The sequence below is a fragment of the Dermacentor andersoni genome, chromosome 2 (genome assembly GCF_023375885.2).
Source record: "Dermacentor andersoni chromosome 2, qqDerAnde1_hic_scaffold, whole genome shotgun sequence".
NCBI lineage: Eukaryota > Metazoa > Arthropoda > Arachnida > Ixodida > Ixodidae > Dermacentor > Dermacentor andersoni.
In genome coordinates this window covers 109,184,423-109,206,658 of record NC_092815.1, presented here as the reverse complement: position 1 = coordinate 109,206,658, position 22,236 = coordinate 109,184,423, and the positions used below count along the sequence as shown (strand labels likewise).

The 22,236-nt window shown below is 47.0% G+C and overlaps 1 protein-coding gene across 1 annotated transcript in view; it reads left to right on the top strand.

The window, feature by feature from the left end:
- Positions 1–296: 296 nt before the first annotated feature.
- The window catches only part of LOC129387565 (uncharacterized), an 82,876-nt gene continuing 60,936 nt past the window's right edge, over positions 297–22,236 (top strand). The window contains exons 1-3 of the mRNA XM_055076638.1: positions 297–495; positions 5,452–5,650; positions 21,311–21,420. Of these exons, the coding sequence (XP_054932613.1) occupies positions 297–495; positions 5,452–5,650; positions 21,311–21,420 (508 nt within the window). The remainder of the gene's footprint in view (positions 496–5,451; positions 5,651–21,310; positions 21,421–22,236) is intronic.

The following is a 22,236-nucleotide window of genomic DNA, read 5'->3' as shown; positions in this document are numbered from 1 at the left end:
AGGTCGCCCAGAGGTATATTCCTTTAGCCAGCTACTATGCGTGGTGAGAAGGGGAATAGGGAAAGAAAGAGAACAGAAAGAGGCGCATGGTGGGTGACGATGACGAGAGAAGGAGGATGCCAAACATATGGCAAGCAATTTAGCATGCTCAAAGCCTACAGTCCAGGCCCGTACTTTTTAAAAAGTTCAGTAACGCCAGAATGTCCTTGAAACTCGATTGAGCGTCTGGCCAAAGAAGAAGAAGAAGACGTTTTCGTGCGTAGGGCAACAGCAATCGACGCCGATTCAAGGAAGACATGCATGCTCTAAATGCACTCATCGGCTCAGTCCGTCTGGTTTCTTCGTCCATGCTTGTGCAAGTCAGAGGTCGCGGACTCTCGATCAGCTTGGCTTTCATGCTGTGCGCAGGAGCGTCGCTATGCCTGTTCGACCCCACCGAGGCGAATGCGCACGAGAGAACACTCCTTCGGAGGAATGTTGCCTCTGAACCAGGAGGTACGTCACTGCTGGAAGCCGTATCGGTGCGAGTCATCGCTGCGACATCCTGCTGTCTAATTGTAATGCGCCCCTGTGCACGCATTGAGCTGACTGTGTTTGCGGTATGTCTGCATGTCTGTCTGCGTTTAAACTCTTTCACGCCAACTTGGGTAACTCGGTACGTGTGACTGCGTATGTGCCGCTATTCAATGAAAAAAGGAATTGCGCTGTGCTGGGGAATTCGACGTGGCGTCACGTGTTCAGGCCCGCGCCACACGCGGATGTCGTGGCGGCACTGCTGCGTAGATGGCGCAGCGACTCTAAAGGGAAGCGCGAGAGAGGAGTCCGGCTGCAGTGCACGCCTCATGCATGACGCAATTCGGCGGTGACAATACGCTGGGGATCTACATTGCTTCAATGCTAATCGCATTAACGTCGACCTGAGATGGTTCCAGCCAAACATTCTTACGCACGTATTATTGACGTCACCAATCAATCAATCAATCAATCAATCAATCAATCAATCAATCAATCAATCAATCAATCAATCAATCAATCAATCAATCAATCAATCAATCAATCAATCAATCAATCAATCAATCAATCAATCAATCAATCTTTGAAATGGTGTGACGACTTGCAGCTCTTGAATATGCACCCGGCGTGACAGGTTGCGCAGAGCGTGCCAGAGACTACAATTGCCAGGCACTGAGACTCTCGTACTGCGATTTGACTCCATGGAACAATATGGCTCGCTAGTCTTCCCCCATGCTTGAACAAAAAATAACGCCAGAGATGTTGGTCATCATTTTGTTGCTACTTTTTTCCACTGTGGTGACTTACACCTGGCGCGCTATCGTTCCTCATTTCAGGAGACCCTTGGCCTATTCTAATATCGGGGCTTAATTGCTGTAAGTGTGAATGTTTATTTCTTCTTCATATTTCACTTATGCACTTTTACCTCGAACCTCGGTCCGTGCAGCGCCTTAACGGGCTTCTTCAAACTTCAAATATCCGAACAGGCCTTAGGCAGTTATTCGATTGATTAAATCAATGGTGAACCTAACGAAGCCAAATCATGACTGTGATGATATTTAAGTGACGTTGTTTCATCGCGTAATCCTGCAGAGAACAGAGTCGTTAAATAGCACACGCGTAGCGGTAGCACAGGCGGCTTTACTTATAAACTGATTCGTGTAATGCCCGTCGTCTCAAGCTCCGCGAGCACCACCTTGGAAGGCGACTGTCATTTTCCTTTACCGTCGAAACCCTGCAGACCACAATGCCACAAGATAGATCTCTAAGGCTAGTGTGCGCGCCCATGAGCCACTCCGCAGTACCCCATGGAAGCAATGCGGACAGATTGGGCTGGTCAAAAGGTAAACGTCACTGCTCCAATGTAGGTGCAGCAGTGCTGCTCCATGATGGTACGTCGAGAAGTCGTGGCGAAGAATACAACTCGCATTGCCGAAATTCTATAGATATCTCTTGTCTCGACTCTACTTTGCCATTTCTTGTGAAATAAAGAAAGAGAGAGAGAGAAAGAGGGAGGGTGGCTGCAAAGCTGAGCAAAGAAGTTGCCCCGTGTAAGGCAACCACGATACAGCTATGGATAACGCTAAGCAAAGTTCGACTCACACCCGTGAGCGCGCCTTGCCTAGAATAAAAAGCGTTGGCGTCGGTGCATAAGATTGAGGTGTGCTTGTCCCTTAGGAAAAGATGTATTCAGCCCGCAGAGCGCCAGTCGCGAGTGCCTCTAACATTTGTGCGTGCCTTACATGTAAGAAAGTTCGAGAGCGAAAAAGATTGTGGAGAGATTTTCGCAACACTTTAGACATTCCGTTTAGGAAGCACGGCCCGTAGCCCGAAATCACAAAAAACCACATGTCGGCGTACGTGCCTGATTGGTTGGGGACAAGTTGTGTGTCCGTTTACAAGTGTTCCACGGGGACCCAGGTACGCATATGAGGACCATACATATCTCACTCTATCCATAATTACCAGTGTGTACAGTGAAATACTATGTCATGCCCCGTCTAAATGCCCCGTCTAAAGCGCTAGAAGTCGCTACTGCATCCCCATTGCTGGCTGTTGTTCAGGTGTGAGTCTTAGTGTGAACAATAAGACTCCTAGTAAGAAAAGCACTCTTAGCATGACCAGTAAGCCTGTCCATACAAGGTGGACCAATATGCCAGATAACATTTCACAGACATCCAAACAGGGAATAATGCGAAGATGCGAGGTGCGGAAGGAGTTGTTACCATGTGGTTATTCATTTCAATGAGAAAAGACAGGGCATTTATTCATTGAGACGCAAAGAATCACAAAAGTGCATATCTTATGGTGGTGCGTCATTTATGTTGGTGGTAGTATTCGTCTGTCGTAAAAGAGAGGAAGTGTAACACGATCTACGCTTTAGCCTACAGTTATTACAGATTATTATCAGGCGAGAACAGTGACATGGACAATAGGAAAGAAGCCCCACGACATAACGCTAGGTGAGCATTTCAGTGTTCAGTAACTGCTCCAACGAATAATATAGCGGACGGAACAGTACATACAGAAGGGGCAGTGTTCTTCATGTTTGCACACGGATAATCCATGTCTCAAATTGATAACATGACCTTGCGCTATGAGTCGTTTTATTCCAACAGCAATGGTGGAGTACGGATGACATGGCGACCTCTAAAATTGGGCGCGTGGGCTTGTCTTTACTACACTTAACTTTTACTCATGATGTTCTCCACAACGCCACAAGTTCTACCCGTACGATTCAGGCTAACGGTTTTACATCTGTGAGAAGACAGGCCATGATATCACAGCATGGGTATGTGTGACCCAAAATACCGAATCAAAAAAATATGTAACTCGAGGAACAGGTTGGCGGTGAGTTTGTTGCTGTTGAGGCGCGGCCGTGGCTGGCATTTGCGATGTATATCCGTCGTACCAGTACGAGTGGCACCCACGACCATAATGGAAGAGAGAATAGTCTAGAGTAATTTGACATCTCACGAGTAACGCCGGAAGAAGTAACGAAAGCCTTGGGAGCTATGCAAATGGGGAAGGCAGCTGGGGAGGATCAGGTAACAGCAGATCTGTTGAAGGATGGTGGGCAGATTGTTCTAGAAAAACTGGCAACCCTGCCAATACGCAATGCCTCATCACCTCGAGCGTACCGGTATCTTGGAAGGACGCCAACATAATCCTAATCCATAAGAAAGGGGACGCCAAAGACTTGAAAATTTATAGAGTGATCAGCTTACTGTCCGCTGCCTACAAGGTATTTACTAAGGTAATCGCAAAAAGAATCAGGAACACCTTAGAGTTCTGTCAGGCAAAGGACCAGGCAGGATTTGTAAAGGCTACTCAACAATAGACCATATTCGCACTATCAATCAGGCGATTGAGAAATGTGCGCAATATAACCAACCCATATATATATATATATATATATATATATATATATATATATATATATATATATATATATATATGTATAGCTTTCATTGAATATGAGAAAGCGTTTGATTCAGTCGAAACCTGAAACCTGAGTCATGGAGGCATTACGGAATCAGGGTGCAGACGAGCCGTATGTAAAAGTACTGAAAGGCATCCATAGCGGCTCCACAGCCAGCATAATCCTTCATAAAGAAAGCAACACAATCTCAATAAAGAAGGGCGTCAGGCAGGGCGTTACGATAGAGCCTTGGATTGGGAAGAATTGGGGATAAGAGTTCGCCGATGATATTGCCTTGCTTAGTAACTCAGGGGACCAATTGCAATACATGCTCACTGACCTGGAGAGTCGAAACAGAATGGTGCGTCTAAAAATTAATCAGCAGAAAACTAATGTTTAACTGTCTCGGAAGCTAACAGCAGTTTACGATAGGTAGCGAGGCACTGGAAATGGTAAGGGAATACATCTACTTAGGGCAGGTAGTGACCGCGGATCCGTATCATGAGACTGACATAATCAGAAGAATAAGAATGGGCTGGGGTGGTTTGGCAGGCATTCTCAGATCATGCACAGCAGGTTGCCATTAGGCCTCAAAAGAAAAGTGTATAACAGCTGTGTCTTACCAGTACTCACGTGCGGGGCAGAAACCTGGACGCTTACGAAAAGGGTTCTACTTAAATTAAAGACGACGCAACGAGCTATGGAAAGAAGAATGATGGGTGTAACGTTAAGGGATAAGAAAAGAGCAGATTGGGTTAGGGAACAAACGCGAGTTAATGACATCATAGTAACCGATGCTGATTAAGGGTTAAAGGCTGGGTTCCAAGAGAAGGGAAACGTAGCCGGGCGCGGCAGAAAGTTAGGTGGGCGGATGAGAGTAAGATGTTTGCATCGACAACATGGCCACAATAAGCACATGACCGGGGTAATTGGAGAAGTATGGGAGACGCCTTTGCCCTGCAGTGGGCGTAATCAGGCTGATGATGATGATGACGATGATGATTATGATGATGACTATGATTATGATGATGATGATGATGATGATAATGATGATGATGATGGTGATCCATCTATGCAAAACGCGTAAAGATCGCGCAGTTCGGTCCGGTGTTAGGCGAGATGGGAGAGTGTTTACTATTCATTCAGGCAAGGCTCTAAAGACGCCGATGAATTCTGGTTAAAAATGAAGCGATATCTTATGAAAATCTTATTCGGCTGGGGGGACCATGGCGACAGCAGCTAGCGGCTGTTTTATCGAAGCACGCGTGTATGTATCATTCGCTCTGGTCACTGAATGCGCGCCCCTATAGCATGACCTCAGCAGCAGCCTAAGGCGACTGCGTGCTGAAAGGGTGGACTACTTCGGCTTTCCCTCACACTCGCGCGATTTCGGAAGACTATATAGAAAAGGTGTTTAACAAGTTATCTACGCTACCTAATTTCTTATGAGAAGAGTGGGTTAATAAAAGCCTGCTTTTCTCACGAATATGCATGTATGGGAGTAAATTGTCTTGCAGTGTACTTCACGGCGTGGCCTGCGGCCACCTACTGCCACATAGGGAAAGCCACTCCTGCCACCACGTACCATGCCGAATACGAGTGCTTGCTTTGGACGCACATGCCCGTTTTGAGAATGACCACCACGCCGATGTACCGCCTGTGTCACCTGATGAAGCTCTTCCATATCGAGGATCACGGATTGTTGGTCCAGGACACGTGAGTGCATGCAAGCGACGCCCCGCGGACGCGGCGTAGCGAGGCCGTGTATGTTTGGGCAATAAAAACAGTTGCACAGCTTTTTTTAGTGGGTAACAATGTGGTAAAGGAATGAAGTGAGTGTAAAGTGCCATATATGTATGTATCTTAACAACACTTAGGGAACACCACGTTAGGGCCTCGACATTTAATTGAGCCGTGTTGGTTCCAGGCAAAACGCTGATCCCCTAGCAGCAATCCTTAGCGTGACTGCTACGGACGAAATACTATCATGGTGGGTCGCTTGGGCTGGGCCTAACAGCAGCAGTGTTGGTTTTACAAAATAATCCCTTGGTACACAGTGACTTGAACACAGTAGCTTGTTTCCAGTTAGAGAAGTTAGACAACATCTGCCAGCTACGAAATACCCGCACAACTAAAAGCAATATTTCGTACTCTCAGTATAAACAGCTGACACAATCTACAGGAATGTAAAATAAAGAGCAAAAGCAGGCAAAAGAGACAACATGGCCGAATGTATAAGAAAATATAGTACACTTAGTGAACCCAAGTCAAACTGAACCTCATATCTTACTGGATTTTCCTAATATTGAAAGGTGGCCGAAGTTTGAATTAAAAATACCGAGCAATAGTGCAACAATTCCGGGTGTTTAATTACAGGAAGGTGCTCAGTACACAAATTCTTAATTTGTTATCGTATTGTTTTCCTATTGTAGTTTGCGCTCGCTTTTTGTACAACATTATATATTTCACGCAAATATTGGCCAATATATATTTTACGCAAATCTTGGCCAGAATTCCTGCTTCGGCAGTGACGATTAACTGTACTGTTTTTTTTCTAAAGGCTTTACTAGATATGTACATTGAAAATTTGACCTTGAAAATAAGACAGTTTTATGTTCGGTTCAGTTTTAATCCGCTGTCGACGAATCATATCTCTTTTTCAGATAGCGACACTGATGGGCTGCTCACGCATCTTTCTTCTAATTTTTTAGGCCGATGAAATCGCAAAATTAGAAAAAATTTAGGGTATTTAGGGTATTTGCGGACCGGAAATAATTAGACAGAGAATAATCAAGAGTAAGTGGAATGCTTAAGTGTGTTTATTAAGGGTTTCTCTAATGAGGCCGAAATTATCCTATCAGGTGACATGAATGTCAATATAGAGGATCTAGATGGCTATACCCTCAACAACAGCAAGGCAATGCTAGATCTTTGTGCGCAACATAACATCGTTATCGGGAATACAAGGCCTAAGCGTGATGGGCAGACCACGTGGGAAACCGGCAAACGACCATTGATTACTGTCTTATGACTGAAGGAATTCATGCTGAGTTGAGAGAAATAGCCGTTGGCGGAGGAACGGTATAGCAGCATAGGGATAACCATAAAGGCATCATCTTGAATGCGGGATATGCAGTTAGGAAAGAGAGCAAGGAGCGCAAAATCCCCAATCCATACTTGAACAGTGAACTAATTACTAATATATTCGCAAGAGTCGAGGAAGAAATTGGCAAATGGCCAAGCAAAGAGTCTGAATATAGTGAGCATCTAAGCTTAATAACTACAGAAATACGGAATGAGGAGCAACATGTTCGTTGAAAAGGGAATAAGGGCCCGAAAAGCTGGTGAACAGGGATACACAAGAAGGATTACCGAACGACAGAAAACATCACGACAGCACAGGCAGGCAAAAAAAGCGCAGTTGCCGCAGGATGAAGTAGCCAGAAATTGGGAAGCGGTCTTCGCTGGACGGATGAAAGAAGAAGAAGAAATGGGCTACGGGAGAAGTGGGAAGGAAGAAGTTGGAATAAAATGGTGGACGACACCCGTCTCACTTAGATTATGTCATTTCTGCTGCCGTTTGAGTTAGGAACACTACATTTTGGTGCAGTCGACACTTTTCAAAGACCAGCCATGCGGGTGACGTTTTTCGTCGACCAGGCGTCATCGGAGTCTGTTGTGTTCACCCGATACCAAGTGCACGGTGAGCCAGCGACGGACATTCTTCTCGAAGTTAGTTCTACCGCGCTGATCAACGTGGTGCTGCAACAAGCTGCAATCAGCCGCCAAGCCCGCGTGCGAACAGGATCAGTGACAGGGAATCTGCAACTGCAGACACTGAGCGAACTCGTTCTGGAACCCGTACGACGTGGCACCCTCAAAGAGGAAACGCCTGCCAGAAAGGTGAGCCTAGGCTTGTCTGTTATGGAACTGCAAAGGCACATTATACAATAGATCGAAATAATGAGAACTTTCGTCCAAGCGCTTAGTGGAGAGCAATCATCACGAGGCACTGTTGAGCCAGATGTTTTTGAAGAAAACTTGCAAAGTGCACACTACTGGCTGTGGTTTTTCGAGTATGCCTGTGACAAGAATATGTGGCACTCCGACGACACAAAGATTTTGAATATGCGCCGCTATTTGGGCGGTATAGCCAGAAAATGGTATGATGTGCAACTCATGGATCATGGAACATGTTGGGAACTGTGGAAAAGCAACTTTTTAGCGGCTTTTGAAGGCAACGCAGTAGAAAGATGGGATGCGGCACTACGGTTCAGTTATACAGGTAGCTCTCTGCTTCAGTACTGTCTTGAGAAGCGTCGCCTACTGTATTCTGCAGAACCGAAGCTATTGTCGTCGGCTGTTGTAGCTTTGATAACGCAAGGGTTATGTATCGAGATCCGTAGTCATGTCCAGCTCAAAGGTCCAAGAACGTTTGATGACCTTCGGAACTTTCTACAGACGTGAGTGCCAAGAATTACATTGAGAAGACAGTCAGGTGGTAGAACAGAGAAACTTGATTCTCGTAAGCTGAGTGAACACCTAGAGTCGTTGCCGTCAACTGAATGTGAAGACAGCTTCATAAACAAATCCCTGGGAAGCGTAAATTATTACTGTGAGAATGCTGAAGAACCAATTACCGCAGTTCATGGCAACCTACTTCCACATAATCTGTCTACGGTGCATCACAAGCCCCAGAAAAAGAGCTTCAGTGAGACAGTGTATTTGGTGTCGTCAAGCTTATTGTACGCTTCCATTAAGGTAGATGGCATTGAAGTGAAGGCTCTCGTTGACAGTGGAGCTTCGGTATAAATTATCAACAAGACTCGAGTGGATGCCGGTAGTCTGCACGCGGGTAGAGCATTGCGTGTCCAAGCCTACGATGGGTCAGTGACCATGCATAGTGATTGGGTAACCCTGGCTATTGAATTTCAAGTACATGCTTATTACCAATGACGTATTGGCAATTCCCAATGTCATCTACGATATTGTTTTCTCCCGTCCAGACTTGAAAAAACTTAAAGTAAGCTTCTATTGGGATGACAAAGTAATGGCCGAAGACACGATAAGAACAGAAGATCCTGGCGAAGAACCTAGTGTATCAAGACTAATTTTTCACCAGGAAGGCATCGAGACTAAGTACCCAGAGCTTACATGCATGGTTAGCTACCCTCTAGCAATGAAATCACATGTCGTTCCTTTCGAACTCGCAGATAAAACAGTGGTTCCTAGAACCCCCTATGGAACGTCCTGAGATAAAAACGTGTGGCTGAAAAAGGAGTTGCAAGGAATGTTGGACGCAGGTATCATCCGGCTTTCTCTATCCCCATTTGCTTCTCCTATAACTATTGCACCAAAAGAAGACGGGACATTCCGCCTCTGCACAGACTACCGGGCTCTCAATTGTCAAACTGAGTTGATACCTTATCCAATGCCGAGAATCGACGACATCATTGACGAAACTGGTGGGCGCCATTGATTTTCACGAATAGACCTCAGCAAGGGCTTTTGGCAGATTCCACTAAGTGAAGAAACCAAGAAGTACTCCGCGTTCATAACCCCATTTGACTTGTTTGAGTACAACAGCCTACCATTTGGTTGGAAAAACTCCCCTGCGTGGTTTCAGAAGATTATGACGGACGTTCTGATACCTTACCTGGGCATATTTTGCTATGTGTACATCGACGACATCATCATCTACTCAAACACAAAGGAAGAATACCGTAGTCATCTTTCAAAAGTTCGTCATGCCCTCAGTCTTGCCCAACTCAAAGTCAACTTCAAGAAAAGTACGTTCTTTCAATATACCGCAGCATTTCTTGGCAGGGTGTTTGACGGACACACTAAAAGCACTAAGCAAGAATCGGTAGAGAGACCAGCCTTATGATGTGCACTCGCGGCGCGTTTTTCTTGGCCTTGCAGGGCACTTTCGGGCGTTTATCAAAGACTATGCACTGAGAACAAGGTGCCTCACGCGTTTAATTCAGAAAGACGTGCGTTTTTAATGGGACGAGAAATGCTAAGCTGTCTATTGTGAGCTTGTAACACTAATATCGTCGGGCCCCATCTTGCAAATACCATATTTTTCTCTGCCTCTCGTGCTGAATACGGACGCATCACATTATGCTACCGGTGCAGTTCTATACCAGAAACGCTCCAAACAAGCTGTTCAAACCAAACACTAGGTTGTGGGGTACTACAGCTATACCCTGAAACCCGCATAAATCAATTGCTCTACCACAGAAAAAGAAGCTCTAGCCGTCTTAAAAGCTGTGTAGGACTTTCGTACTTACCTGGAAGGTGCCAAATTCATACTTTTCACTGACCATCAAGCACTGACTCAACGCCTGAGCATGACCCAGCCAAGAGGCCGCATTGCTAGATGGGTGAACTATCTGCAACAATTTGATTTAGTAATTTCGCACCGTCATGGCCCATTCTTCAATGACGCTGACGCACTATCAAGATTACTTGTACAGGAATCAAACAAAAAGGCAGAGGCAATCAACCATATTATGCTATGGGAAGGTAAGAAGAGCTCCACCTTGTCAGTGGAAGATATCACGTACCACCAACTATGATTCCAAGGATTCTTCAGCTATACCACGACACTCCTGGATTGGGTGGACATGATGGCTTCTGGCGCACTTATAAGAAATTGCTCATGAGATTCACATGGCCGGGCATGAAAAACGACGTCACCCATTATATCCGCACATGCCACCTCTGCCAGGTGAACAAAGTTAAATTCAAGCAATCGACAGACGTTATGACAAACCCTGAATATTCAAGCGTCCCGTTCGAAGTAATTCATTTGGACTTCGCGGAGCTCAAAAAGAAGGGGGGAGAAGTCATGCGAACGCAAGATTTCTTGCTCTCCGTAGATGAGTGCACAAGGACGATTGCGGCTGAAGCTGGCAAAGAAGACGCCAACAGCGTAATAGATCTCCTCAAAGCTGAATGTTTTAAACACACATAGACGCTCGTTTGCGACAACGGGCCGGCTTTCCGGAGTGCCAAATTATCAAAGTGTGCACAGGAGCACGGCATAATGATAAAGTATTGTTCTCCATACCACCCGGCAGCAAACGGCTTAGCGGAACGTGCCATACGAGACATCAAACAGTATCTGAAGATGTATCCAAATTTTGCCGGTGGCTGGAAGTGCTGTCTCGAGGCCGCTGTGAAACATCACAACAGATCGTACACAAATGGTTTAGGCTGCAGCCCTCATTTTGCAACTTCGGGTACAGCGCCGATAGTTCCTGCAGATCGTGATCTAGGCCTCCTAGAGAACCTCGAACTTGCGGAAGTAAGGAAAGCTGTCAAAAAACAGGAGGTTTAAAAGCGCCCCGTGAAGCGAAACTGATGAAAGGCACAGTAGCGAGACACCTGGACACACAAACTGGAGACTATTTCCTTGTAAGGAAAGGGACAATGCCTTCAAATTCAAAATTTTGCGGACCATTTCAAGTGACTAAGACTGCATGCCAGCATGGAATATTGAAGAATGTCTAGTACACCGAAGCCTCAGGTCAAACGGAGTGCGCCTCTATCGGAAACATATTCAAGTATTACCCCAGGGGGCGTAATTAAAAGAAATCTGGAAGAGTGAAGCGGTCTGCGTTGGACGCATGAAAGAAGACGAAGAAATGGGCTAGGGGAGAAGTTGGAAGGAAGAAGTTGGAATAAAATGGTGGGCGACACCCTTCTCACTTAGATTGTCATTTCTGTCGCCGTTCTAGTTAGGAACGCTACCAATTATACCGGGAGAAAAAAAATATATGATTCAAGTACTTGTGCAAGCGAATATAAACGGTGAAAGTGAACGCTCGTTGTCAGGAATACGTGAGGAAAATAAGGCCGCACTCAGAGTATTTTGGAACCACATAATATTATTAGGCAGGATGTCTGGAACAGTACAACAACATAACCTTGACGAAGGTGGAAACAAACTGGAAGCGGACGAGGCTTTAAATTACATCCGAAAAATAACAGTCGAATCTTTCAAAGACAATGGCGAGGTTCTAGTTGAGGAAATAAGAAGCATGAACGAGAACCAGGTGGAAAAGGAGCTGGTGCTGACAAATTTCAACTGGAAGAAAGCCGATGAGAAAATTTTGAAGCGCACAGGCACAGGGCTTAACGAGGCTCCCGTTAGGCTGATTAATGAACTAGGACAAAAAGTACAGATGCTCTGTTGAAAGAAGTAGAAAAAAGGTTTAAAGATAGACGAATACCAGGCACTTGGCGAAAAAGTAGAATTAATTTATAAAGGTAAGGGGGAAAAGGATAGAATTCACTCGTATAGACGCTTGACCTTTACATCGCTAATATACAGGTTACCAACGCAGGCAATTAAGCTTTAGCTGGGAGCATGGACAGAGAATAATGGCATTTTGTGAGAACTTCAGAATGGCTTCGGAGTAGGTAGGTGTTTCGATGATAACCTATTTCTCCTTACTCAGTGTATAGAAATATCAAGAGCAGAAAGGAGAGCGTAATATGTGGCCTTTTTAGACATTACAGCAGCGTATGACAACGTAGACCGCAAAGTTATGCGTGATATTCTGTAAAGGAAGGGATTAGGCGACGATTGTCGGCAGCTTTTGAGAGAGATTTCACTAGAAAATACCGTTTGCGTGGAATGGGACGGGATGAGGAGCGAGGAGAAAGTTGATATGAACAAGGTGCTGAGGCAGGGGTGCCCTTTATCCCCACTGCTGTTTGTGCTGTACATGTTGAGGATGGAAAAGGCGCTAGAAGGAGGTAACATCGGGTTTAACCTCTCATACATACAGGTAGGTACAGTAGTAGAGCAGCAGCTTCCAAGTTTGTTTGATGCGGACGGCATTGTGTTGCTAGATAACAAGCAAAGTGATAGGCAACGTCTGGCTAATATCTGTGCACAGGAAGGTGGTAAGGTAAGTCTGAAATTTTGCGTTAAAAATTAGGTGTTATGGTATTCAATGAAAACAGCGAATAGACAGTGACAATACTGGGCCAGGAAATACCTCGCGTTAAAGAATATAAATACCTTGGTATATGGATAAATGAAGGCAATATATTGTTACGGGGATGCTGGGAGTATAGAAAGACTATACTCACAATATATATGCAAGATTAGTCGGAGTAATTAAGATGGCTGGACGCCAACAACACGCAGTAGCCAGTGTCTCGCGATCTTCTTCTTCCTCTCTCTTCTTTTACCCTTCCGTAACAGGACCCCCGAGTGGTGAAACGCCGTCTCGGCGCATGGTAAGCGAATAATTGCTAATGAAGTATGGCTTCAGCCGCGAAATGTGCACGACATCAACAGACGTCGGACTTGAGGATACATCAAACTGTATACAGGGGTGAATTATCGTAAGTTACACCATTAACTTGACGTAGTACTTCATAAATTCCTGTGTAACGAGACAGAAGCTTCTTGGAGAGGCGAACCCGACGACATGGTGACCAAAGAAGCAGCCAAGGTACTCGGCGAACTTAACATCGGAATGGCACCGGTCATAACGCTCTTTTTGTATATGCTGCGGGGTAATAAACGAGATCGGGCGACTTGACGTGCCATGTGAGCGCGAGCGACGACTTCACGAGCGTACTCAATTGCAACATGTGGAAAAGAAGGTAGGATGGTGTCAAACGGAAATGTGGAGTCACCACCATACAAAAGATAAAAGAGTGAAAATCCTGCGGTGTCATGTCGCGACGAATTATACGCGAACGTCACGTAGACCAGCGTGGCGTCCCAGTCGCAGTGATCGTTGGAGACGCCCATCGACAGCATCTCTGTGATTGCTCTGTTGAGACGTTGCGTAAGACCGTTCCTTTGTGGGTGGTAGGCGTTGGATAGCTTGTGCTCAGTGGTACGAGAGCGGATGAGGTTGTCGGCAACTCGAGAGAAGAAGCAGCGGCCACAGTCTGTAGGTAACTGTGGATGTGCACCATGGCGGAGAATATCTTCGTGGAGGGGAAAATCGGCGACGTCTGTTGCGCAAGTAGTCGGCAACGCCTTTGTTATCGCGTAGCGTGTCGCGCAATCTGTAGCGATGGCGATCCACTTATTCCCTTTAGTCGTCGTCCGAAAGAGGCCAAGCAGGGCAAGGCCTACGTGAAACAACGGTTCAGAGGGAACATCAATCGGATGGGGTCGTCCGACCAGTGCCAGGGGAGGTTCCTTTCGGCGCTCACACTATTCGCAAGTTTTTACATAATGACGCACAGAGCGGTAGAGACCCGGCCATAATAACCAGCGTCGTACGCGGTCGTATGTACGCAAAACTCCAAGGTGTCCCGCCGCCGGTGCACCGTGAAGTTGTTGGAGAGCGACGGATCGGAGATGAGGAAGGACAAGGAGCAACTCTGGGCCGTCAGGGTTGATCTTGCGGCGGCAGAGGAAGCCGTCGCGCAGCCTGAACATGCGGCACGTGCCGCCAGTGGTGCCAGATTGCACTCCGGCGATGATAGATTGTAAGGATTCGTCGCGTTATTTTTCAGTGCGCATGCCGGTCATGTCAGTAAAAGCCATTACGCAGGTCACCGGATCATGCAGCAGGATCAGGGGGATGCATGCGGTGACGAGAGAGGCAGTCAGCGTCTTTGTGGAGGCTTCCAGTTTTGTTATTGACGATAAATGAAAATTCCTGGAGCCGCAAAGCCTAGCGACCAAGCCATCCTGTGCGTGGTGTTCTTTAACAACCGAAAACGTGCGGCCGTACAAATATGGCCGGAACTTGGGGACAGCACAAACTAAAGCCAGGAACACTCGCTAGGTGATGGAGCTATCACACATTCGGTACGATTCTGCTGTTGGGCGAGAACAGCGCCTATGCCATGGCCGCTTGCATCAGTGTGGACTTCGGTCAGTGCAGATAGATCAAAGTGGGCAAGTATGGAAGGGGTGGTCGTAAACCCGATGAGAGCGACGAACGCGTGAGCCTGCTCCGAGCCCCATGAGGATGGCGTGTTCTGTTTTAGAAGATCTGTCAAAGGGCAAGCAACGTCAGCGAAGATTTTGACGAAGTGGCGTAAGTAAGAACACAGGCTGACGAAGCAGCGCATGTCAGAAGCACAACGGGGCACAGGGAAGCTGCGTACCACGGTAATTTTTCCGGATCTGGTTGGACACCGGATGCGTCACTGAGGTGTCCCAACACAGTAATCTGACGGCGCCCGAATTGACATTTCGTGGAGTTCAGTTGGAGGCCGGTTTTCGGAAGACCGCCGGAATTGCAGCGAGTCGGATAAGGTGGCTGGTGAACTGGGGCGAAAAAAACAGTAACGTCGCCAGGATGAGGAAGACAGGTGGTCCATTTGTAGCCTCGCAGAAGAGAGTCCATCATACGTTCAAATGTCGTAGGAGCATCGCATAGGCAAAAGGGCACGATTTCAAACTGATATAAGCCATCCGGCGTAGTGAAGGCCGTCTTTTCGTGGTCCATTTCATCAACTGAAATCTTCCAGTAGGCGGATCGAATTTCGATGAACGAGAAGTATTTAACTCCGAGCAAGCAGTCCAAGGCATCATAGATGCGTGCTAGTGGGTAGACGTCTTTTAGTGCGATCTTGTTTAAGTCACGATAATCACCGCAAAAACGTCAGGTACCATCTTTCTTCTTCACAAGGACGGCAGGCGAAGCCCAAAGGCTGGATGATGGCTCGATGACCCCTTTGCGAAGCATTTTGTCCACTTCTGTTTGGATGACTCGACGTACAGCATGAGATACACCATAGGGACGCCGACGAATAGGATTCGTGTCTGCAGTGTTTATACGGTGCTGAACAACACATGATTGACCTAAAGGCCTGCCGCCGAAATCAATGATGTCACTGTAGGGTTCAAGCAGGAGACGTATGTCCGTGGCCTGTGCAGAGGTGAGAACCGGTTCAATCATTTTCGCGAAGTTATCCGTTAAGGAACCAGAGCTGTGAGCTGCAATTGGCGGTAATATACCACTCTTGGCATTCAGACTCTCAATATCCAATTCGGAACCACAAGAAGTTCTTGGCCATGAACATGCCGGCCAGAATCACTTGAGGGCACAGGCTCAAATTCAGAAGCGGTAGAACGACGTTGTTATTCGTAACCGTGACCAGCGTAGGCGGAACAGCAAAGTCCAGGTTCAAAAGCACGTCGATGATGGGGCGAGTCACATATTCACCGTGAGGAACATGTGTCGTGGCGGTCAAAGTGACGCAGGTGACAGACGCAAATCGTGAAACGAACATAAGTGTGGTGGGGCAGTGCTGCGAGGATCGGCGAGTTGATGCAGTTCCACGTTAAGAACGCCGGCTCCGCAGTCGATGACAGCAGAATGATTGGATAAAAAGTCCACCCCAAGGATAACGTCCTGAGGGCAGTTGTCGATCACAGCAAAGAGAAAAGAAGTAGGGCGGCCGGCTATACCTAAACGCGCAGTACACATTCCGAGAACAACCAGCACACCGCCGTCAGCCACATGAAGCACTCTGGATGCTGCTGGGGTGAGGACCTTCTTTATAGGTCTACATAGGCTAGCACTCCACAGGTGCGTGGGCTCCCATGTCGACGAGTGCTTGGACAGGTACGCCGTCTATTTTGACGTCAAATACTCTTCTCCTTGTGTGCACAGACATAGGATATGCTGCAGTAGTAGGCAATGCTGCACCACCTCCGAGGGCTGCGTTTCTCAGTTTGCCGAAAGGGTGCGGCTAAAAGCCACAGGGGACTAAAGGCGACGTGGCTCTGGCGAACGGGAAGATTGGCGACGCGTTTGTGGTGAACGAGACTCGTGTGCGATGGTGAGCGACTAGAAGAGTTGTCGGCGCTGTTACACTCGGCGGTGGGCGAAACGTTGTGGGCAATTCCATCAAAACGGCTCAGGTAAGTCGGCCTGCGAGGTGTTTAGGGCCGCGAGTTGCGTCAATATTGGGCGACATGACCAATGCGGCGACATGTGAAACATATGGGCTGATTGTCTGCAGTTCTCCACTTACTCGGGTTGCGATAACGCGCAGAGAAGCGTCGGGGTGGAGCGTAATTAGTAGAAGGGCGTTCGTTAGCTCTGGGATTAGCGACAGCACAGACAGAATGTAAAATAATGTTTTCGGGATCCTGGCGATCGATGGCTTGTTCAAGGGGAACTGAAAAAGTGGTAGCATCAGGGCTACACGAAGAGAAAGCGGCGGGCACCTTCGCATCCAGTTCATGTCGAACGATTCGCACCATGGCTTCGGATGGCGACGCATGCTTCCGTGCGGGTTGATGTTCACACGTCGACATTGCGGCTCTATTGGGAAGCCTGGCGAATGGTTGCAAGACGCGTCGGCTTTTTGCCTGCTCGAAGTGGTGGCACTCTTTAACGATAGCGTCAACTCTAGAGCACCTTTTGCACATGCCAAAATTAAAGCCATCGTCAGCAGTGCCCTTCAGCATGTACCAGCCATTCTCAGCTTCTGTCATGTCGTGATCGCCTTTACGAGAAAGTACCACCACGTCGTGGATGTAGGAGACATAGGTCTTCGTGGGGGATTGGGCACGGGAGGCCAGTTCGTGCTTTGCGGCAATTTTACGGAAAGTTGGTTTGCCAAACAATTTTGTCAACTTCTCTTTGCATTGGTCCCAGCTGGTTAGCTCCTCTTCGTGGTTTTCGTAACACACCTTTGCCGTGCCTCTTAGTTAGAACAACAGGTTATCTAGTATAAGCGTAGGGTCCTATCTGTTTATTCCCCTCTCGCGTTTGTACATAGCCATCCACTCTTCACTGTCGGCGCCATCGGTCCCGCAGAAAGTTCCATGATCCTTGGGTTGCAGAACCACAAGCTAAGGCGACAGCGACGTAGCTGGCGACGGTGACGTTAGAGGCTGCAACGACGTTGATGCCGCATGCTCACCGTCATTCATGGTGCGGAAGGTGATGCGACGTCCACTGCGGAGTTCCGTTTCCAGCCGTGGTAACACGCACCTCCCACCAATATGTTACGGAAATGTTGGAAGTATAGGAAGGCTGTATTTATATATGCAAGGTGAGTCAGAGTAATTAAGATGGCTGATCACCCACAACACGCGCCACCAGCGCGTGGCGATCGTCGTCGTCTTCTCTCTTCTTCCATCCTTCCGTAACAATATATATGGAAACACAGGAAAAAACAATAACAGTAAAAGGGAAGACAGAGGCGGCCATAGTGAAACAAAGAGCGTTATGGGGATAGAATAGGTACGAGGTGCTTCGGTGCATGTGGAAAGCTGTAATGGGCCCAGGAGTTATATTTGGAAATGCAGTTCTTTGCTTGAAATCAGTGGCACAATCAGGACACGATGGCAACCAAAGGACAGTAGGACGCCTCGCATAGGACGCTCACGGGAAAACTACAGATGGAGCTGCGCAGGGTGATATGAGCTGGAGATGTTTTGAAGTGAGGGAAGCTCACAGTAAAATTAATTAAGAACGACTGAAGAATATGGAAGAAAGTGAATGGGCTGGTTGAGCGTTCAGGTATTTCTACAAGAATAACATTGATTCACACTGGAGGAAAGGAACTAGGAAGCTTCCCATCAAGTATGCGGCCTGTATGGTGAGCAACATGGCAACAAAGAACGTCTAGCGGAAAATTATAGAGGCTGAGAGAATCTCATGGGTAGCGGCGATGGAATATCAACCTGTTATGAGTAACTACATAGGAGGAAAAAACAAAATCTGGAAAGAAGCACTTTATCATAACTTAAAGAGAGCCTCAGAACTTTTCGAAGCGAGATCAGGGTGCCTGAGAACGCGCACTTATAAAGCGAGATACAAGAAGGAAGAAGAAACATGTGCTTGCTTCGGTAAAGCTAGGGAAACGAAGGAGGATGTTTTATTGTAATGTGAAGATATATGCCCGGCCGTCAATTTAGGAATGACTGGCCTCCTTGAAACCATTGTGGTCAGCGAGAGCAGGGGGAAAGTAAACATGTCTGCAAGAGATATGAGTAAGAGGCGATTGAAAAATTCGTGGAAGAAAGGTTATTTGGGCGACAAACCGCGGAGGCGTAGAAAAACAAACTTCACAATAGGGGTACAGGTAAATAAGAGGTATCCCTCTTATTTAGTAAAACGTATGTAAAAATTTTGTGGGCGCTTAAGCTTCGCCTTTAAGAGTGGAACGCGATAGCATTCAAAGATACCTGACTGCTTCTCACGCTTCCCGGCACCTGGAGCGTATGTAGCCGCAATGCTTACCGGTAAACGCTCGCCGCGAACGCTATGCACGAACACGAGCTTTGTGGTAGAAACACCGCCTCTTACGTGGGGCCGGATGGGTGGATGGATGTTATGAGCGTCCCCTTTGGAACGGGGCGGTGGGTTGCGCCACCAAGCTCTTGCTACCATGCTGCTTCATATTGTACCTAGGTTAAACAATGAAAAAAAAAACCGCTATGAACTACCGCACCCAAATTTTCTGATCCCCTATTGCGAACTGCGCTTTGGTACGTCTCCGTCTTTTGTCGTTTTCCCACTTTTGTTCCACCAATCCTCCAATCGCCTCTTACTAATGTCTATTGCGGACATGTTTGCTTTACCACTGCTCCCGCTGAACCCAAAGGCTTCAAGGAGGCCAGTGGTGCCTAAATCGACCGCTGGGTAGACGTCTTCACATTCTAATAAAACATGCTTCGTCGTTTCCCTAGCTTTACCGCAGCAAGCACATGCTTCTTCTTCCTTCTTATATACCGCTGTATAGGTGCGTGTTCTAAGTCGTCCCGATCTCGCTTCGAAAAGTAATGAGCTTCCCTTTGAGTTATCATAAATGGTTTCTTTCCTGATTTCGTTTTTTCCTCTTAAGTAGTTACTCCTGGGCAGGTTTCTTTTCCATTGCCGCCATCCATGAGTATAATTCAGCCTCTCTGACTTTCCGCTAGACCTTCTTTGTTGCTGTGTTGCCCACCCTACAGGCCGCATACTTGCTGGTGAGTTTCCTAGTTCTTTTCCTCCACTGTGAATCAATATTTTTCCTGTACAGATACCTGAACACTCTCCCAGCCCATTTACTGTCTTCCATATTCCTGAGCCGTTCTTCATACTCAATTTTACTGCGAGCTTCCCTCACTTCAAAACTAGTCCAGCCAATATCACCCTGCACAGCTTCATTTGTAGTCTTCCTGTGAGCGCCCAACCGCATTTCCAAAAGTAAGTCCTGGACCCAATACACCTTTTCACATACCTCGGAGGACCCCGTACATATTGTATCCCCGTAGCGCTCTGTGCTTCATTATGGCTGCATTTCTATTCCCCTTTACTGTTATGGTTTTTTTCTTCTGCGTTTCCATATATCCATTGCCTTCGTTTATCCATATGCCAACATATTTATATTCTGTTACCCGAGGTATTTCTTGGCCCTGTATCTCCACTGTCTCTTCACTGTTTTTATTGAATACCATAACACCTGATTTTCTAACACTAAATTTCAAACCTAAATTGTTGCCTTCCTCTCCGCAGATATTAGGCAGACGTTGCAAATCACTTTGCTTGTTAGCTAGCAACACAATGTCATCCGCATAAAATAAACCTGGGAGTTGCTGCTCTATTACTGTACCCTCCTGTTTGTATGAGAGATTAAACCCGATATTACTTCCTTCTAACGCCCCCTCCATCCTCACCATGTACATCATAAACAGCAGCGGGCATAAAGGGCACCCCTGCCTCAGTCCCTTGTTGATATGAACTTTCTCTTCGCTCCTCATCCCTTCCCATTCAACGCAAACGGTGTTTTCTAGGTAAATCTCTCTCAAAAGCTGTATAGAATCGTTACCTAAGCCTTCCCCTTCCAGAATATCCCACAAGATGTTGGGGTCTACGTTGTCGTAGGCTCGTGTAATGTCTAAAAAAGCCACATACAAACGGTCTGCTTTCTGCTTTTGATATTTCAATACACTCAGTAAGAACAAACAAGTTATCATGCAAACGCCTACCTATTCTGAAGCCATTCTGAAGCTCTCTCAAAATGCCATTATTTTCTGCCCATGCTTGAAGCTTTAATTTGATTGCCTGCATTGCTAGCCTGTATATTACCGATGTAATGGTCAATGGCCTATATGAGCGAATTGTGTCTTTCTCCCCTTTACCTTTATAAATTAAATTCATTCTACTTTGTCGCCAACTGTCCAATCAATGCGGCGGAGTCGAGCGCCATCTGGAGGTATTGCGAGGAAGCTGGCGCGCCGCTCCGTGGCCCCCGAGACACCCGTGCGCCCGCGTGCGCAAATGGCAGACTTCGTGTAAATGTGTGCATTTATAGAGTGCATGAGAAGTTGTACTTGTCTATTTTTATGCTCAATACTCCTTTTTTTGTGCGAATACTTGTCGGATTTTTTACACCGTGTTCAACGAGTAATGTCGTTTCTATCTCGATGCATAGATTGCTACAGATGGACACACTGACGTGGGATGATTGCTACTTTGATGTGCGGAATGAAACGAAACCACCTGAAAATTGTGCCACTTGCGAAATCGCCCTGGTTTGTGCCAGTAAGTCCTGCTTCAACATTTGTATGCGATGATTCTAGGGCTGACGGAGGAATCGCGTGAGTTCATCGCTCTACCCGGGAAAACTGTTCGTCGACCCGCGTGCAGTACTACAGAGGTAGACTTAGTTGTACAGGTCTCGGTCTTTTAGCCTTGTGTGTTCGTGTGTCCCCCTTCACTGTGTCCTTGTCAAGTGTGCGCGCTAAATATTTTACTATGAAAAAGTGGTCTGTTTCGCCCGAAAGGGGAAGCATTCATAGCGATAGCAAATTAGTAGACAGCTATAATAAGTAAGAATAGTAGTTTTATCACTCGTAGAAACTTGTAAACATTCGCTTACTAACCGAATTAACAAGCACGGTGTCAACCGCGCACCGGTAGACATGAACACATCTCACTCCATGACCGCGGACATTCGCTCTCAAAACGCAGGAGTGCGGAAGCGTGGCAGCAGCAGCGAGCGAATTTAGCTTCGTGCTGTTTGCCTTCAACGCGAGCTAAGCGTCGAAAGCACAGCGCATACGAAGCTACCAGCACTCGGCTCACTGTTTCCAAGTCGCAGGTTGCTTTGAAGATGATGCCTGCGCGACCACGCGCTTCGTTCACGCTCAAGCCGTCGGACTAGAACACCCCTCCTCTCCCTGTCACTTGCCTCTCCCGAAGCTTCGCGTGCGACGGAAGACGGTGCGCTTCCTGGCCGCTTTCCTCACTGTGCGCACGAGATATAGCCGCGATCATCGGTTCCCCTCGCAAAATTTCAATCGCCTATACGACATGCGGCGCACGGCAACACGGTTATCGCCGTTGGTCTTTACATGG